The sequence below is a fragment of the Octodon degus genome, unplaced genomic scaffold (genome assembly GCF_000260255.1).
Source record: "Octodon degus isolate 3935 unplaced genomic scaffold, OctDeg1.0 scaffold00105, whole genome shotgun sequence".
Taxonomy (NCBI): domain Eukaryota; kingdom Metazoa; phylum Chordata; class Mammalia; order Rodentia; family Octodontidae; genus Octodon; species Octodon degus.
In genome coordinates, this window is record NW_004524681.1 from 4,847,570 (window position 1) to 4,867,873 (window position 20,304).

Here is a 20,304-nt window from a genome sequence, read left to right on the forward strand (position 1 = left end):
GGCTATCAGATATACCAATGAAACATCGTGTGGGCTCCTTGCATGAGAAACTCAAAGTATAAACAAAGAACAAAATAGTAGGGATCAGGGAGATCTTTTGCAGAAGGGAAGGGGATGGGGGGTGGGGGAGGGGATGCAGAAAGGATAGTGCTGTGTTAAGGCCACACACCAGTTCCCCATGGTGAATATAACCTTTACCTGCTGCAAACGTAGACGAACTGAAGTAGAAGAGCGAGCACAAGGCAGGCTCCCTAAGGTCATTTGCCCAGAAGAGGGCGCCTGACAAGTGCCATCTTTCTTTAGTGGGGGTGAGCAGGAGCCTCCTGTGCGTCTGTGATGGTTCTGGGTGTTCATTGCTGGGGGTTTGGCAGGTGGACATGTGCTAGGCCAAGAATGCCTCCACTGACTGTGGCCTGGGCACTGGAGGTAGGAGAACCCTTGTCTAGGAAAGTACAAGCAGAGGAATTAAGGCTTGCTTTTGTTCTTGTCAGGGTAGAGCTGATGTGTGTCTCCGATCTCCTAAGACTTGGAACATTTGGTTAAGGAGCTGATTCCAGGTGAACAACTAAATCTTATAAGAGTGAATCCAAAAAGAATTCTTTTTGATTATTACTCTAGTTGCATTGCTTCTAAGAATTGTGAGGGACATACTTGACAGAAGTGGTTGGGCTGACAAGCCTGTAACTCATGAGGGTCTAGTATGTGTTACCAGCTGGCCATATTTGCTAGCTCTGGCTTTCCTTTCTGCGCAGGAGAGGGGTGGGTCTCGCTTGTGAGAGTGGGAGCCCCACTCCTTGAGGAGTCTCTCATGTCCAGTACCATCTTGGTGCACATGGGTTTTGGGGCTGGCTGTTCCCATCTGCCCCCTGGGTCTGCTGTTACCTGCTTCCAACCTTTTTCTTTGCCTTAGAGGCTGACATGTGTGGTTGACACTAATAGGTTTCATTAGGTTTTGGCCTCTGGTTGGACTCTGACATGCCGATTCCTGGGACAAGATCAAAGGGAGAAAGAGGATGAAGGCCGAGGTATTTACTCTCCCCAGGCCACATGCTGGTGTGGTCACATCTGGCAGGCTGGGTTCTTCCACTAAAGGTTACCTGTCCCCAAAAGGCTGCAAACCCTGCACACTCTCACCTGGGGTCCAGTGGCAATCCGCCCCATAAAGAATCTCCATGTAAAGATAGTCTCTTGGAATTATCCTTGTTCCACGCATCATCTGTTTCCTGTTGGGATCCCGAAAGGGATACAGTCTTAAGTGGACATTGGTTGAATGACTCATGCAGGTTTACAAAGAACAGTTAAAAGCAAGAGCTTTAGAATTAGTTGGGGGCCGGGGAGATGGTTCAGTAGAATAAGCACTTCCCTGGCAAGTGCAAGGGCCTGCGTTCAATTCCCAGTTCTGGGGAAAAAAATCGGGGCTGGGGAGATGGCTCAGTGGAATAAGTGCTTCCCTGGCAAGCGCAAGGGCCTGAGTTCAATCCCTGGTTCTGAAAAAAAAAAAATAGTTATATTGAGACTCAACTTGTAACTAGACTGGATCAGTTTTGGGAAAGTTAAATTCCTTGAGCTTCACTTTTGTTATTTGGTTAGTGGAGGATATTGTACCTCATTTGTTGGCTTACTTTACGTATGAGCTAATATGAAAGATTAAAAGCATGTAGGTACATTGCCTAAAACATTAGACGTTCAGGAAGTTCATTAATTCACTAATATTTAATTAAGTGTCCACATGAGAAGCATTATGATGCGCATGCACAGGGGGTTAAAAATGTGAACAGACTCAAACGCAGTCTTCCCACTCATGAGCCCTCGTCTCGCAGGATAAACAGATGTTAGTGTCACATAATCACAGTCACAACGCTAGTCTGCAAGGGAGAGAACTCTGAAGGAGAAGAACAGAGGCCACATGAGTTACGCTGGTGGAGGAAGGCGATTAGACCCAAGCTGGAGGGAGGCTTCCAGGAGGACATGAGCGGAGATCCCCGTGCAGTGCAGGGAAGGGAGGGAGCCAGCCAACCAGCGGGTGCACCAGGGGCAAAGCCCTAGGGCAGAAGCGAGGATGCTGAGGTCAGAAATCTTCTCAGCCAGTGAGGCACAGGGCACAGAGGACAGAGAGGAAGACGCGACTGCGGATCGCGGAGGACCTTGTGGTCGGTGTCCGGGACTTCTGTCTTTAGCAGCTGTGGGGACCCATTATTAACAGGTGGGGTGTTTTCACGTGAAAGTTCACATACACGGCATTTGTATTGTCTGTAAATACGGATCAGGTCCTGGAGAGAGTGCATGGCTGGGGTGTAGGGAGAAGGCAAGCTACTGATTGGAGTTCGGCGCAGAGTGGATGCAGGGATGTGGTCACTATGGTTCTGCAGTTGAGAGATGATTGTTTTTGTTTCTGTTTTTTTTTTTCTATTACTGTATATTTGTGATACATAATAAATATATACATTGTGAGGTATTGGTGCACATTACATGTTACATAATTCTTTTTTAAAAGATACAGACAGTGAATTTTAGAGAAATATTTCTGAAATGAATATATAGCATGAGATTAATAGTAGATTGCACATTGTAAATAAATTATTTATAAACTTAAACGAATATAACAATAAAAATTGCCCAAAATAAAAATGAATTTACAGATCAGTCATAATAGTTCACTCTGTGTCAATATTTATATAATTAGAATTCTCAAAGTAGAAAGGTATAGGCAATAAATATTTAAAGATTTAAAATTTCTGAATTTAGTTGATCTTCTAACACATTTCCAAGAAAAATGATTTTTTGCACAAGAAATTTGTGCAAAATAAAAATGAAATAAATAAAAATGAAATTTCAAAACTTATTATAAAGAAAAAATCATTAAAGCATATACATAAAAATATTAGCTATGGAAGAACAAAATTAAATGGCATCTTATTCCACATTAGAAAGAAAAACAAGACCAAGTGTGTAAGAAACTAGACAGATTAAAGGACTGAAAGAAAAAAAAATCTGCCCTCTTTGAATTTTATACTTAGCAAACATACCCTTGGAAACTAAAAGTAAAATATTTTCCAGTTATACAAACTTGAAATATTCTAATACCTCCAGATGTAGCATATAGAAAATAACAAAGAGCATAATTCAGAAGGCAAGAGAAGTTGCTGGAAGGTCCTGGATAAAGAATAAAGAGCTCTCAAAATGATAGTCATGCAGGACTATGTAAAATATATTAGATGAATCCATTTAAGAGGTCATTAAAGATTTCTATGAAACAGTATCAATCTTAGGTCGGGTTATACACATATTTTTTCATATGTGTGTGTTTGTGTATGTGTGTGTGTAAAAGACAAGGAAAAAGTAACAAAGTCAATGGAAAATGGAAATATACTTTTTAAAGTTTCTAATACTAGAAAATATCATACCATGTCTTTTAAGTAGATTATAAATCAAAGATATAGTACAAACCTTAAAACAAAAACTAAGATTAAGCAATATTCAGAAAACTAAATATTAATTAAAAATTAAATGTTTCAAAACAATTGAACTAAGAAAAAGTTTTCATGATAGTGAAGAATTACTAAGAATAAAACAAGATAAATACTGGAATGGCAAATAAATGACCAGCACTTCTAACAGTTTGGGGATAGGATATCGCACAAAGTTCTAGTGAGTTGTGGACATGGATAGTGTCCATGATGCTTACTGGTGACCAGGTGTCACTTGTGGGACTGAGCTAATATTACCTTGATATCCACCCTGTAGACCTAGATAGAATCATGACCCATAGGGTACAGGAGAAGTCCATTTGTAGAGGATGCTTTTGGAAATATTTTGCTGCAGTATACAAAAGAATAACTGAAAGACTGCTTTTGTACACCTCTTATTCTCCTGTGTTTAATTGTTTGCCCTATTTGGTGGGTTCATTCCATTCTCGTTCATGGAATTGTGGTCATTTTGCTCCCTCTCTAGAACATCTTTTCATAGTCTGTGTAGGCTTGGCTTTGTCCTCATTAAATTCTTAAGTTGTTCTTTGTCATGGAAATATTTCACTTCTCCATTATACTTGAAAGAGAGTTTTGCAGGGTATATCAGTCTGGGTTGGAATTTGTTTTCTTGCAAGACTTGTAGTACTTTGCTTCACGCTCTTCTTGACTTCATGGTTTATGAAGGGAAATCTGCCATTATTCTGATGAGTTTTCCTTTAAATGTGATCTGTTTCTTTTCCTTAGTGGCTTTTAGTATACTGTTCCTGTGCTGAATTTCTGGGATCTTGATTATTATATGTCGGGGTGTAGTTTTAATTGGGTTTTTATTTGGAATTCTATATGCTTCGGTTACCTGAATGTCAGATAGTTTCCCCATATTTGGGAAGTTTTCTGCCATTACTTCCATTCATATGCTTTTTATATCATTTGTATTGACTCCTTTCTCATTGATGCCTATTAGTCTCACGTTGTTCATCTTTGCATCGTCCTACAGGTATTGAATTATTTTTTCCTGTATCCTAGTTGTTTTTAAGAGCTCTTTTCTTACCTTTTCACTAGCTGCAATGGTGTCTGTAAGGTCTGAAAGTCTATTTTCACTTTTATTCAAATGGTTTTGCCAGCTTGTGACTGAGGTTTTAATTTCCTGTATAGCACTTTGAATCTGCTGCATACATTCTATTTCTTTCCTATATTGCTTATTGAAGGGTTCCATCATTTTTATATTCTGCTCTATTTTTTCTTTATCAGTGTCTTCTTTAGGAGCACTTAGTACTTCTTTCATTATAATTATCATTTCTTTTTTTACTCTAGAAATTATTTCTGATCTGATTTCCTCTATACTTTCTGTAGTTGTTTCTTTATTTCAGATGCTATTATTTCAGAGATTTCAGGTGTGTGATTTCCAATTTCTTTTATGCTAGTGTCTCCTGCATTTGTTCTGGGTGGGCTCGGGGACTGAGAATGCATTTTGCTTCTTCTCTTTGTTGTTTTGTATAGCACTGTCTTCTGACCTTGTGTAGAGCTTAGATACAGTTATTACCTTAGCACCAGGTCCGGATCTATCAAGTTCAAACTTGTCCAAGTGGGTGTGGCTTGGGTCTGGCTGCTGTGCTCCACTTCTTCCTGCTGCAGCTTTTGGAGTTGAACCCTCTGTGCCACTCTGGCAAGGTATTCTGCTCTGAATCAGCTGGGTAGCTCTTGCCTCTAGCCTCTTTGCAGGGAGTTCTGTTGCAGGGTTCCATGCCGGGTCTGGGCTCTGGGTTGAATGAGGATCCGGCAGGCCCCGGGTAGTCTCATTCTGATGATTTGTATTTTGGGGTAGATGGAAATTATGGGTAAGCCCAGAAGCTTTTTGGAGAGTTTAACTGACAAGGTTTGATGACCAGATTTGAAGGTGAGGATGGGAGAGGTATCAACTATGATGCGTAGGTTGTCTCCTGACCATCATGGTGAGAAGGATGGTGGGGCTATTTTTTTTTTTTTAATTTTGTAAAAAAATAAAAAATAAAAATGATGCAGTATTTCAAAACAAGGTAACAGGAAGTTAACAATGATTGTTATACTGGATATTGTTATCTTCAAAGTAGTTGTTCAGATTACCAGATGTAGGTATGCAAAATTGATCAAACAACTAGGCATTAACTGTTCCTTTGAATAAACCAACAGAAATTAGTAGTACAAGTATCCTAGCTAATATATATATATATATATATATATATATATATATATATATGTATATTTTTTCCTTTCTTTCTTCTTTTCTCCTTTCTCTCATCCCAGTTGTTCTTTCCATTTGAGCAGTTTCTCTTTCACAATATCTATTGTATCTTTTGGATCTTATTTACTCTTTCAGTATCTTATACTAGGGAGATAATATGATGTTTACACACATGAGTCTGATTTATTTTACTTATGAGTATGGTCTTTAGTTGCATCCATTTACCTATAAAAGCCTTGAGTTTATCTTTCTTTATAGCTGAGTAATACTCTATTGTATAAAAACACCACATCTTCTTTATCCGTTCCTCAGTTGATGGGCATTTGGGTTGTTTCCAAGATTTAGCTATGACAAATTGCACTGCTATAGACATGAGCACATGTATATTGATGTGACACGGTGTTTTCAGTTCTTCCAGAAGCATATGCAGGAGAGGAACAGCTGGGTTGAATGGGACCTCCAACCCTAGGTTTTTGAGGAATCTCACAGATTTCCATAGTGGTTGTGCCTGATTATACTCGGTGGAGCTATTTCTTGAGATAAGGAGCCTGGAGGGAGATTCCTGGCTGAGCTGGACAAGACCACTGAAGGTGTCTTAAAGATACAAGTGGAGCTGTCAAAATACACAGGCTTAAATATATGGGTTGAGAACTCACAGGAGCGTAGAGCTGGAGGTGCACATTTGGTCTGTAGGTAGTATTAAGAGTGTGGTCCTGAGTAAGATTGTGCAAGGCAGGATCCCCATTTATGCTTCTATTTATCTCGTTAGGTAAGGAAGGCTGTTTAAAGATATACCCACCCTTTCCTGGTGTCCAGAATGGTGTGTGATTTCACCCCTTTTCTCCTTTTGTTTTCTCCTTCCTCTTATGTTAAATGACCACATGGATTAATAATAATAGGAAGACAGCATGAAGTGGGTACCAGTACAGAAGTCAGTTATAAATAAATCAATTGCTTCTAGTATTTTCTCTGTCAAGGAATTTCTAGTGATGTCCTCTAATATTCTAATATGCTAATAATCTAATAACCCACCTCTGCAGCTGTCCATCATACTCTTAGAATTTCTTGAAATGTGCCTAGTAAATACATCATGGTAATGCAAGACTAATTTTTTTCTTACAAATAGTACATGTTACATACATAGGTCACAGTCACAAAAATGGTTTAACTGACTTGCTAAACTTTTGGAGGTTTTCTTTGTCCCTTAAAAACATTTCAAAGCTTTATCTTTTGGGGAAGAGGATCTGGAATTTGACTTATCTTTCATTTTTTGATTTTAGCAGTCTGAATTATATTCATTACTTCATTCTTTTAATATTTCCAAATAATTTCTTTCTCTTGTTGAGTTTGTTATTTTTAACTATTTCAGACTGGAAGCACATTCATGTGCAGATTTTTGTAACAAGTTCTACCTGGACTTCTTTCACTGAGCCCAGTTCCCTTTCTGTGACCAGGATTATTGCTTAGTCTGCAGTTGTAAGCCATATTCGAGGGCTGGAGATGTAACTCACTGGTAGTCCTGGCTTCAATCATCCGCACTGCAAAGACAAAGCAAACAAAGCCCATGCAACCTAGCGGCCCCTGCTCCTAAAGCAAATGAAATGATTTTGAAAACTGTATTTTCCCCTTTATAGATATTGGTATGAGAGGAAGTTAAAAACAACAATAACACATAATCTAATTATTTCTGAATTGTTACCAATCTTCTTTACAGGTCCTGACACCAAACTCATGCAGAACAGTGGTAAGACAAAGTTTAAAAGGACAAGCATTGACAGATTCATGAATACAGTAGTGCTGTGGGTAAGTGTGGGTAAAGTAGTCATGACCACCCGTTGTTGTTATCTTACTACCCTTACTTTGTTTTTCTGGACATCATCTCAGGAGCCAACATTCTCCTTGTGGAGTCTGGCTGCCTTCTCTTTCCTAGGTTGTGGTGAATTCTCGGTGAGAGGTAGAATTTATCATATGAGTAGATTAGTGCCTGCGGAGGCCTTCGTGGTATTGCAAGACTCCATTCCAAGGATTTGTGTTTGAAAATCAAAACATAATGTTTTGACTGTGTTACCTTTGCTCAAATCCCCTCTACATAGCTACAGAAGGGGAGGGCTCACTTCTTCAGAGAATGTCCTATGCTGCTAGAGAGGGTCCTACACCCGGAAGCATCTCTGGTAGGTTATCGATCTGCTGTAGCTATCTAGGGATTCGTAATACTATTAAACAAGGGACCGTGGAATTCATTTTGCACTGGGCCCTGCAAGTTATGTGGCTGGTGCTGCTGCTGAAGTCCCAATTGTATCCTTTCATGGAGGTACCTAGACCCTTTAGTTCATAGTTTCTCTCTGTCTCTCTCTCTGGAATATTTTTCTCCCTTGAATTTTCTCTCCCACTTACTAGATGCAGTCAGACATTTCTCACATTCACACTCTTGCTCATCAATCATGTGCTACCTTGTATTATTGATCTGATTCTTACGTGACTCATTACTCTGTCTCCTTACAGAAGTATTAAGTTTGAGCGCATTGACTTTAGATAATGGGGACAGTGGCACTGAAGCATGTTTCCCTATGCACCTCTACCAGCAAGCCTTAAAAAGTCTGAGCTCAATATATATATTTCTTTAACTGACATATAAGAGTTGGACTCCAAATAAGGAAAGAAGGAAATTAATACTTTCCGGGCACAAAATATTAGCCAGCCTAGGTTTTGGTTTGAGCACCACCCCAGACCTGGCTTTTCTCTGGCTACACTCATTGCCTTTGGGCAGAGTTCATGGCACTAAGGTGGCACGTGTGTCTCCTATAAGCTCCAATTTAAATGGCCCCAATTTCACTTCTGGGACTTGCAGAAGAGTTCTGTTTATATCTTGCACAGAATAGAATGATAGGATGTGAAACAGAGACTATCCTAGCTCCTTGTAATAGAAAGTGAGTGATCTTTTGGGGACTTAGAAGGCAAGTCCATCACTGAATCATGACATTTCATGCCAAGTACCACCAATTTTAATGCTTTAGAAACAGTTCAGGGCTGGTGAGATGGCTCAGTGGTCTAAAGCACCTACTTAGAACAAGCTTAGCAAAGCACAGGGACCGCGGTTCAATCCCCCAGCACCACATGCCAGCCAGCCCCGCCCCCTGGTGGGCTGAGTTGGCCACACACACACACACACACACACACACACACATATAAATAAAGTATACTAACAATGACTGCTATGGCACAGGTCCTAACTGCAGACATTGGTAGTTCACAGTTGTATTCTTCTCTCTCTTTTTTTAATGTAAGGGGTATGTGGTATTTATTTATTTATTTATTTTTTTTGGTGGAACCAGGGATTGAACTCAGGCCCTTGCGCTTGCCAGGGAAGCATTTATTCTACTGAGCCATCTCCCCGCTCCCAGTTCTATTCTTCTCTAATATATAGTTTCTTAATAAACTTTTCAGTTTTCTCCTGTTTTGTCTTCTTGCACCCTTATTTTATTCAGGAGACAATGAAGAAGAAAACAGTTCTAGAAGTTAGGATTATTATTCTTGGAGGAAAAAGGCAATAGAAAGAAACACTTGCCTATTTTCGAGCCTCAACTTATGGCAGCGGGGCACTTAGAACTCGGTCTCTGCATCACGCTTCGGCACTCAGGTCTTACCTTTTCTGCTGGGGTGCTGTCTTTCCTTTCCAAGCCAAGGATTTTAGGCTTGCAGTGGAATGACTTCATTGTCTATAATCACTCTACTTCCAAAATGTATATCTTTCTGGTCTTTGTATTAATCACAATGTAATCATCAACTAACAATTTTCAAAACGTTTCCCCTTGTAAAATTCTCTATAGGAAATATGATTATGAAATACAAACATTTGAAGAATATTTACATTAAAATTATTACAGCAGAAACACATTGCTGAACACAATCCCCCCTAAAAATACTCTCTTTCACTTCAAACACACTTTTCTCACCACTGCTGCCGCTTTCTGAAGCACTTCCGGAAGTCCTCTTTCGTGAGTGTCTTTAGTTGCGCTGTTCTGGCTACATGAATGTCCTCAAGTAATTTCCCTTTCATGGTTATTTTGGCTTTGAGCAAGAGCCAGACATCAGAGAGTGCCAGATCTGGTGAGTGAGACAGGTGTGGACACAGCGTCACGTGGGGGTGAGCCTGCCTCTCACTGGTGGCACTAGGTGGAAGTGTGCATGTCACTGCCAACCACACCTTTGAATACACTTGCACAGGTGAAAGGGGACCTTGGTAATCCTCTGCCTGGCCATAGATACAAAGTGGGGCTTTCCAGACCCACTTGGGGCACACCGTCTCCTTCGTGTAAGCTGCTTATGTATGTGTGTTTATCACAAAGTGAGGATATGAAGTTGCTAGCCTGTGTGACCACGGGCGAGTTTTAGTGTCTTTCTGTGCTTTGCTTTATTTCATTTTGTTTTTCATCTGTAAAACATGGATAATGATTGTTTCTAATTCAGTCAGTGGGAGACTGAGAAAATGTGTACCAAATATTTAGCAATTTTTCTGATATAAAAATGTTAAATTTTGTTCATATGGATTAACGGTAAGAAATAAGAGGTTTGCATAACTGGACGTTCAGATGGTGATTTCTTGGCATTAGAACTGTAATTAGATAATGTTTATGTGACTAGTTTTGGGTCCAAGTTAACCTTAACCAGATTTTTATTCTCGTTTCAGATTTTCGGGTTTTTGGTATGCTTGGGAATTATTCTTGCAATAGGAAATTCGATCTGGGAGAATCAAGTCGGAGGCCAGTTCAGAACTTTCCTCTTTCAGAACAAAAAAGAGAAGAGTTTTGTGTTCTCGGGATTCTTAATGTTCTGGTCGTACATTATTATTCTCAATACAGTTGTACCCATTTCATTATATGTGAGGTAAGATGACAGTTTATGCTTTAATGAAACCATTTCACCAAATGTTCTATGCAATGACGCTTGTGTTTTTAAAAAATTATAACAGTGAGATAGATGTCTTGCTCTAACTGCTTATGACCTGCAGCTTCATGAGGCACCTAAGCTGTTTAACTGGTGCAATGTTTACATTTTCAAGTTATAATAAATTCATTTTATTTTGCTCTTGATTTGGTGTCTTAGGAATGACTTTCTTTGGAACACATAGATTGTAACATAGCCTCATGCAATGCAACCAACTGGAATTGGTTTGGTTTGGGGTAACAAAAAGAACATTTGGGGAGCTCGACACTGAGGGGGCCATTCCACCACTAGTCTGACTGTAGATACCTGGGTGTGGGCGTAGCTCAACAGTGTCAGGCCAGTGTTTCACTTCCGGTATGGAAAAGTTGGAGACAATGGCAGTTCCTTTGCACGGGATTATCTGTGGGCTGAGTAAATTCCTATAAATCTCTTAGAAGACTGCCTGATGCATTGTAAAGTTAATGAATACAGCTTTCCCTATTCTTAGTAGTGGGTATGTAAAGCAGTTAAAACATAACAGAGTGCTCGTTGGCTGTTAGATAAGAAGAGTGAATCATAATTTCCACCACATGTTGACCTGCCATTTACAGAGTCAGAGCTGAAACAGACTGGAACTACAGTGGTCTCGCTGCCTCTGTCAGTCTGTTATTCTCTCTCTCCTCACACACTCACACACACACACACACACACACACACACATATCTATCATGTATGTGCACACATGCATGTGTGTGTATACATACACCTGTGTGTGTTTATGCCTGTCTTCGGGAAGACTGAGGAGTTGGCCTGGAATCTGCACCTGACATCTCTTCCATCTTATCCTGCCCTGGCTGGGTCAGGTGGTCCCAGACACTGGGGCAGAGAGGACCTGGTTATTTGACTCGGCTTGTCAGCAGGACTTTAACAACACTCCAAATCACCAGCTCTGATCTCGTCTTTTTTCTACCCTCCCTTTCTCTCTTTCCCAAAACCTAGCTACGATGAAGCAAAGGGAGCTGAATGCACACAATTCCCCCTTGTTTGGACAGTGGTCAGGAAACCAAAATGTCACGTTGTGGGAAATTGATCTGAAGCAGCAGCCCGCGGCCACAGCACCGCCAGTCTCCCTGGGTTCTGGGGCTGCGGTCAGCGTGGCTCTGCTTGAACTGTGCGCTCCTGGCTCATCTTTGATTCTGAGTACCTCCCATGCTTGAAGCCCATTACGGGTCTGGAAGAAATCCTGCTCTTTGCCAGTGGAGCTACGGTCAGCTTTTATGGCTTTCCTTTTATGTCCTGAGTGAATAATAAATGAGTACGGTGGCTTCCCATCTGCTCATGTCAGCTTCATTTGTCCTTCTGAGGAAAGCCTACCCTGTGTATGTTGCTTCTTTGAAGAGAATTGATGTGCTTTTGTTTAATAATTTGAAAGATTATTTTTATTTTTATGTTTTTGGTACTGGGGATCAAACTCAGGACCTTGTGCTTACCAGGCAGGCACTTATGCCACTGAGCTATCTTCCCAGCGATTTATTTTATTTTTTAGAGGCCGAGGCTACACTGTCAGGCTAGCCTTCCTTCTTCTTCTGATGTGCAGGGGCAGCAGGAAACCTGTTCATAGTGGCCCAAACCCAGTTTCTGGTCTTGACACTGCAAATAATGTCTGTGTTACCTCAGAGAAAGCGCGTGGCTTCTTTCTGGGCCTTCCGATATCTGTCAAATTTGTGCTGCTTATAAATCAGGGAATTATAGTAATTGATTTTGGGACTCCTGTCTGCTCCAATTAATAAACAATATCACCTTGTACACTCCTATGTGTATATATGTATATAATAGAAAAATAAATACTTCTATTTCAGATCAGCAAAGCGGTTTATTGCTTAAACCTATTTACATATATGCTCTTTATAATTTTCCAAGTTAGTCACTGACAGTCTGTAGCGTACCGTAAAATATGATGCCTTACATAAACTCTATGGATGTTTTTCTCTTTCTTTTAAAATATTTCATATAAAGTGCTTCCCTGTCTTTGCTCTGGGTTATGGAGTTAGTTGGGGCAGAGCCGAGATCCAAGCCCATGACTCTGCCGTCTGGCACCGCATTTCCCCCCATCCCCAAGCTCTGCTTGCTTTAGAAGAAGTCCCCAGAGAAGGAAGAGGCCACTTCTCCCCTTAGTGGAAGGGGACAGCGCTGACGGGGAGTAAGTGGGAAGTTTCTCTCCCAAGTAAGAAGAGTCGTTCTGCTCTCAGCTGGGAGGAGGCTCTTTCCCCGGGATGTCCTGGAGGACCGAGGCCTGCAGTAAGAACTCCAGGCCTTTCTGTTTGGAGCGCTCCAGGCCTCCCAAGGCGAGCGTCCGCTTGGCTTCTGAATAGGTGTGCAGGTAAATTAGCATCCTCCGTCACGCCAGGAGCCAAGTGCAGAGCTCACTTTGCCTGGCTAACAATTCCAGGTGAGCAGGACACTGACTTTGAGAGGATATTTTTATGCTGCCGATTTGTTCATCTGTTGGGTTAGGACTCACTCAGCTGCAAGGATCGTCTCTGTGCACTGAGAATTGCAGCCCTTGTTCTCCTGGGGAGCTGGCTTTGGGGTGCCTTCAGAAGCTTCCCGAACCCGTTTCCCTGTTGCTTGCTTTGCCGCAGTGTGAGAGGACTCAAGAGCTCCTCACTCGGAGCGGTCCTCACTGGGCTCACTCGGAACTTCTGTCTCCTTGCTCGGCTTTTCTGAAAGGAGGGCAGCATGTTCCACTGTGACTCTGCCGTCCTCTTTCCCAGACAACCAGTGCCCTCCTCTTCTCAGTGGTATTTGGAGCTGTAGGGATCTAAATGAATTTTGGACGCTTCCTTCAGCTTGTACTGCAGCACAGGAGAATCAGATTTGGTTACAGTCATTTTGCTTAAGTTTCTAGATTTTTAGATCACTGGAAGCTTTGAATAATTTGCACCAAAATAGCCACCCTTCTTCTTGAGGGGTACATCCCAAGACCCCTAGTGATTGTCTAAAATTGCAGATTCTTCTGAGGCCTGTATATTTTATTTTTTGGTACTGTGCACACATACTATGACAAAGTTTAATTTATAAATTAAACACAGTAAGAGGTTAACAGTAATCATTAATAGTGGCAATAGACAATACAATGTCATAAAAGTTCCGGGAGTAGGATGAGCCCTTCTCATTCTCAAAATATATTATTATGCCATACTTGCTTTTCTTCTTGGATGGTGTAAGATGACACAGTGCCTACATGATGAGATGAAGAAAGGTGAGTGATGGAGGCATGCAATGTCGCCTTAGGGTCCCTGGTCAGGGTCCCCTGAACACATGCACAAGAGGAACACAATCAGTCTGTTAACCAGGATGGTGGTGATGTCACCGGGCGGGCAGCATATACAGCAAGGACACACTGGACCAGGGGATGTGCCACCCTCAGGCTGCTGGGAGTGCACAGCATGTGAGTTCCTCATGCTGCTCGGCACATTTAAAGCATACATTGTTCATTTTTGGAACTTTCCACTTAATATTTTTGGATGTTACTGTGGATAACTGGAGCGAAGAAAGTGAAACCTCAGAGAAGGAGGAAATACTGCAAAGTGTCATTGTTTGGGCTAAGATTACACTGGCATTACTGAACACAGAGTTCCAGTCTTGGTTCTGTGGCTAATTACTTGTGTGATCCTGGGTTAGTCACTTAATCTTTCAGGTCTTAATGCCTTATTAGTGAAGTCAGTGACTTCATGGCCAGGATTTATTCATTCAACTCTGTCTGGCTGCGCATGACAGACACAGCTCCGTTCTGGACCTTGTGAGTGAAAGAAATTACAAAAACTATGCGGAACTGGCCCAGCTAGCTAGCAATCCACAAAAAAGTGAGTGGTGAGAGAGAGAGAGAGAGAGAGAGAGAGAGAGAGAGAGAGAGAGAAGGCAGGACTCACAGAAAAGTAAACATTACATGAAAATATAGAAATAAATACCTGCCAAGTGTGACTTATGTGTGTATCATGTGATTACTCATAGTGATAATGTGATTTTAATGTAGAAGAAAAAATGTTGCCACTCAAATACTTGAAAATGGACGGGACCCATCCCATTCTCCGAGAAGCAGCAGGGACTGTGAGGAACAGAGGCGCAGGATTAATGCTCAGGAAGGGCTTGGGTGTCTTCTAGCCCGTCCTCCCGAGCTTACAGGCGAGAACTCCGAGACGGTCTCCTCCAGGATCAGACAGAAGCTTCAGTCTCTGCTCTTCTCATTGCGCGTGTCTCCGTCTGAAGGCTGCTACTATTGTATGAGGAAAGTGAATGTCAGGAAGACGTGAAGCTGCAACTTCAGTGGACAGCATATACAGAACGTGTACAAGGGATTGTAAATCCAGAAAATCAGGAGGACAATCTGTAAAACCCTTTGTAGGATAATTCAGTTAAACACCTAATTCTGTGAGCCATCTTTTAAATTTTTTTTTTTTTTTTTGGTATTTTTAGGGAAGGGTCTACAGAGTATTCAGGGTCTCACTGCTAGATGGACTCCTAGTGAGTCTCCTGTTTACAGCCTCCCAAGTGCCAGGATGACAGGTGCCCGCCGCCATGCCCAGTCTCAATCGCAGTCTCAGTGCGCCCAGGGCGGGGGCTGGCACAGCAGGCCCAGGGATTGAATCCCCGGCCCCGGTGCCCACTTGCAGATGCTTTATTCCACTGAGCTATTTGGCTGGCCCTTGTGAGCCATCTTGTAAAGAAATTAAAAGCTTTCTTTTAAACCAATAATGATTTTGAAAACTCATCCACAAAGGACATTATATTGTGGATGCCTGTGAAAAGCAAAACAAAGTGAAATAAAACAAAACAAAAACTCTTTACTGGGGGAAGTACTTTAAAAATTGGATTCCTAGGAAGATGTATTATTCTTCTCGAAGTTGTACTCCTCTTTATGAAATATCAGGTCATTTCAAATACTTAAGATTTACACAAATCTAAGAAAAATCCCAAATAAATATTCTAAAAATCCCCCAAATTTTGATTTTAAAGTTTATTTAGATGAATATGTTACTTTTATCAGGAGGAATAAGTGAATAATTACAGTTAACAGAAAAGCATAAAGGTGCTCTGATCTCTCAGGTATTTCCAGGTTGCAATGATGAAAACAAGAGATGAATTACATAATATATCCATGAACAAAGTGGAAATTTGTAAAGCAGTGTAACAAATAATGGCGTGTGATGTAGGAGGTACCCTAACCTAAGGGCTCTGTATTCAGCAAAGAGCTATGAAATAGCTTTCAGTTTATAAAAATTGAAATTAGCTTCATAGTTGATTGATTCTAAAGGATGGAGAAGTAAATATAAAAAAAATAAATAAAAGCTAGAAGAAAAATACATCTACGCATATTCCATATAATCTTGGCATAATGGCCTATTTATGCAAAACTATAAACTATTGTTAGACTTGATCAGCTAAAAAGAGAAAATTTCATATCAAAAACAGGAAACAGTGAAAAGACAAGGGATGAACTGGGTAGAATGTCTCCATTTTTTTTTTTTTTTTTTTTGTGGTACTGGAGATTGAACTTAAGACCCTGCACTTACCAGGCAGGAGCTTATTCTACTGAGCTAGCCCCCTGGTCCTTCATTTTTTTTTTTTTTTTACATAGGGTTAATAGCTTTAATATCTATAGAATTTAAAAAAATCTATAAGGGCCGGGGATGTAGCTCAACAGCACAGCACCTACCTGGTGAATGTGAGTTCATGAGTTTGATTCCCAGTATCCCCTACCCCCTAAAAAAAAATCTACAGAAAAACATGTATATCAAAATAGGAAAAGTGAAACAGGCAATTATATAAGTAGATAATTCCAAGGGAAAATACAACTAGACAATAAAATTTGCAAAAAGTGTTCAACTCACTCATTTGAAAAGAAATGGCAGTTAAACTGTTAAGCTGCTCTTCCAGTTGATAATTCTCCGTGTTCTGCTGGTAGAAGCTTACACGGCCAGAATGTTTTGGAAGTCAGTTTGGCACTCTGTAGGACAAGCACTGAAAGAACTACCCTCAGCCACAGAAATCCCATTTCTAAAGTTGAGAAGTTATAGCTCACCAGTCAAACTTGAACAATGCTCTTTTCCCAGGAAACAGGCAGAAAAGTATGCCAACCACCTTTGTTTTCACTCATAGCTATTATGATTTGGTCGGTACTTCATGGAGGGCCGTGTAGTTTTCTACCTCTTTTGGAAAAGTAAAATCATATCAGTGTATTGGACGGAATGCAGTCAGCAAACATAAGAAGTGTAATAACAATGTGCTGAATATTTAAATTTAAAAACTTATTATAGTAAAAAATACATTGTCCTTCACCCCTCTCAAAATACTCCTCCTCACTTCACATATAGCAATCCCAGTTTGTGCCACTGCTGAAGCTCTGGAGTCCTCTTTCCTGAGTGTCCTTAGTTGCTCCCTTGAGTTGTAAATCAACTCACAATGTCTACCTTTCGTGATCATTTATTTTATGGTATTTTATTATTATTATTATTATTATTATTATTATTATTATTATTATTTTTGAGACAAGGTCTCTCTCTGTAATTGAGGCTAGATTTGAACCCACTATACAGCCACCCTCACCTCAAACTTGCAGCAGTCCTTGTGCCTCCGCCCCCGAGAGCTGGGGTCACAGCCATGCATGTGCCACCACACCTGACTCATGGTCATTTTAACTGTGGAAGGAAGCCAGTCACATGGTGCCGTATCCAGTGAACAAGGCAGACGAGGTCACACTGTCGTGGTTTTAGGAGCATGACTTTCTCCTGGATGTCATTCAGCAGCCGCGCTCACCTTATGCTTGAACACATCTGCTGAAGGCCCTCGTGGCAGAGGACTTCCAGAACTTCTGTGGAAAGTGACACAAGAATGATGGGAGCATTGTGCTCAGAGTGAAGGGGAGTGATCCAAGGAAGGTGTTTGTCAATGTGTCTTGTGTTGCAATAATTTTTAAAAACTGGAATGTTCATCATACATTTCAATGGCACTGTATAAGGCAAACATGTTTAATAAAAATTAGATTTCTTAAAGAAATAAAAGGAGAGCGAATCAATATGGTGCACAGAAATCTCCTCTGGGCTTGGGCTCTCTCCCTGAGCACTGTGGTACATTCCCAAGCTCTCTGCTCAGCCATTCCTGTTGTTTCATGGTGCTGTAGGGACATGACCTTCCCCCTGAGGTGTACCAACAGATTTTTACTGAGCCATGTCTGAAGATCTCTGGGACTTTGGTACATTGCATCCATGTTTTCTTCTAGACTCTGAGAACTTTGGCAGACTTTGTACGTTCCAAAGCTTTGTGTGTTTGGAAGCTGATGGAGCCTTTCTCTTTTCCCCCTGTGTTAATGGGTCACAGTATGGAAGTGATTCGTCTGGGACACAGTTATTTTATCAACTGGGACCGGAAGATGTACTATTCTGGGAAGGCAGCGCCCGCCGAAGCTCGCACAACCATGCTCAATGAGGAGCTGGGCCAAATTGAATACGTGTTCTCTGACAAAACAGGCACCCTCACTGAAAACATCATGACTTTTAAAAAATGTTCCATTAACGGAAGACTGTATGGTAAGAGAAACACTTCCTTTTTCTTAATGATAGTGTTGATGTTCTTTGCATCATTTAAAAACACCTCTCCCCCTGGCTAGCTCTCTTCTTCTTCTTTTTTTTTTTTTTTTTTTAACGTGGGCACCACCAGTACCTGGCCTTGCCCTCAACATGCAATGGACATTCACTGAGTTTGGTAGTTGTTGGATACATTCTGGTCGACTGAAATGAGATTGTGGATTTGCTCTTTCATGGGTAGAAAATGGGTTTAGAAGTGGTTTGCTCCAAAGTTCCTGTCAGATTCTGTTCTCTGCTGGCCAGTAGCTCCATGTTTTCATGGAGAACCAGTTCCTGACAGCCAGTTTATCTTGGTACAAGCCTTATTTTATGTTAGTGAGAATTTCCTGCTCGCTCCCTGAGATTTCACACTTCACCAGGTCACCTTGGCAGGCCAAACAAGCTCTTTCATTAACCTTGCTTGTACACTTTTGTCAGAACAAGTGCTTTCATCTGAGTTTTCAGACATTTTTAAGTGGCTCTTTTAAGATTTTGCGGGCCAGTAAGCAGACAGTTCCTTCTTTCAGAGCACAGAAGCTTGGGGACCTTCTGGGGGTTCCCTGATCTCCCAGCCTCTCTTCATGGGAGTCAAAAGTCTCAGAAAGTCAAGGAAATCTGAGGGGGAAATCTGAAAGGAAGGAGAGAAAGACACCGACCCTTTACCTTGTCTCCTGGTGGGGAAATGTCACACATTGTTGAAGTGTATAAAACAAGATTTGACCCTGAACAAAGCCAAGAAATACAAGAACTGGTGCTTACATTTCCAGCCTTCTGAGCTCTCCTCTCTGTTATGGGGCTTCTTACTTGATCATGCGTCCTCTCAGCCTTCCCCTCCCCCAGGGGTCCCTCCTGCCTTCCCTAGCAGGGAACAAGATGATGTTAGACAGGGCTTTCTCAAACCCTCAGCTTCGCTGCGTGCTCCCTATACAAGTACTGCAGTGACTGGGGAATACTGTAGAAGTTTTCCTTAAAATTTCTTCTTAGATGTCAATTTTGGAGGTTTTCTAAAAATGTCACCTTACCTCCACTTGTGGTTTAAATGTGAATTTTGTATTTGGAGGCTGCTTTGGCTTGTTTTGCTGTGTATTAGTCTGCATTTCCAAGAAGCAATCTGAAAGAAATTATCAGACATGTGGAGCCGGGTTCATTTGTAGAGTTCACTATAGGACTGTTTTTAGCAAAGGTCCTTTGCAGACATTCACAGTTATGTATCTTGAGGTCTTCGCAAGTCTCCGAGTCCACGAGTCCCATGACAGCTTGTAATTTTCCTCATAAAATACAGGAAAGTAACTGAAAGGTCTAAGTATCCCTTCTGACCTCTAATTTATATGCCCTCTAATTTATAATGTTATTGAGATATATTCTCGCAAAAGCACCTCCAGGTCATTTCAGAATTATTCCTCTTGTGTTTGTACAACTTGGGCTTCTTTATGTTATTGATCTGGGTCTTGAAAAAATTTGCCATTCCACTGTGGTCTGTGTAAATCTTCTATTTTCTGGATTAGAACTATGACCTTGTTAGCCTTTAATTCTTCTTCACTTTCCTCGCCTGCCCTGTTAGTGGACTTTACTTCAGAAGGGACCCATTGTACATCAAGGTGGCTGCGTCTTCCTCTTCTTCCTCTTCCTCTTCTTCTTCTCTGTATTTAGGGTCTGCAGGGTCTACAGGGTCTCGCTACGGAGATCAGACTCGTAGTGATTCTCCTGTTTTCAGCCTCCCAAGTGCTGGGATTACTGGCATGGCCACCACGCCCAGTCTCAATCGCAGACTCAGCATGCCCTGGGGTTGGGACCAGCACAGCCCACAGGGAATCAAACCCCAACTATGTTATGCTCTGCCTAAGCAGGCGCTTTAGTCTGCTGAGCTATCAGGCCTGCCCTAGGGTCACCTTTTTTTTTTTTTTTAAATCATTTTGGAGTGTGACTGTGTGTTAGCAATGAGAACAAAACCACTGTGAGGCTGAGATTGAAAATTCCAGATACTTGGAGAAGTTCGTTCATCAGCACAGGGAATCCTCCTTTGAAGTAGATGTTACATTCAGATTCAGACCTGTGCCCAGAGGAACAAGTGCCT

At 41.3% G+C, this 20,304-nt stretch overlaps 1 protein-coding gene across 1 annotated transcript in view; it reads left to right on the top strand.

Annotated features, from left to right (window-relative positions):
* The window catches only part of Atp8b4 (ATPase phospholipid transporting 8B4 (putative)), a 255,715-nt gene that overhangs the window by 143,272 nt on the left and 92,139 nt on the right, over positions 1-20,304 (top strand). Inside the window, exons 10-12 of the mRNA XM_023724062.1 lie at positions 7,400-7,488; positions 10,373-10,569; positions 17,986-18,194. Of these exons, the coding sequence (XP_023579830.1) occupies positions 7,400-7,488; positions 10,373-10,569; positions 17,986-18,194 (495 nt within the window). The remainder of the gene's footprint in view (positions 1-7,399; positions 7,489-10,372; positions 10,570-17,985; positions 18,195-20,304) is intronic.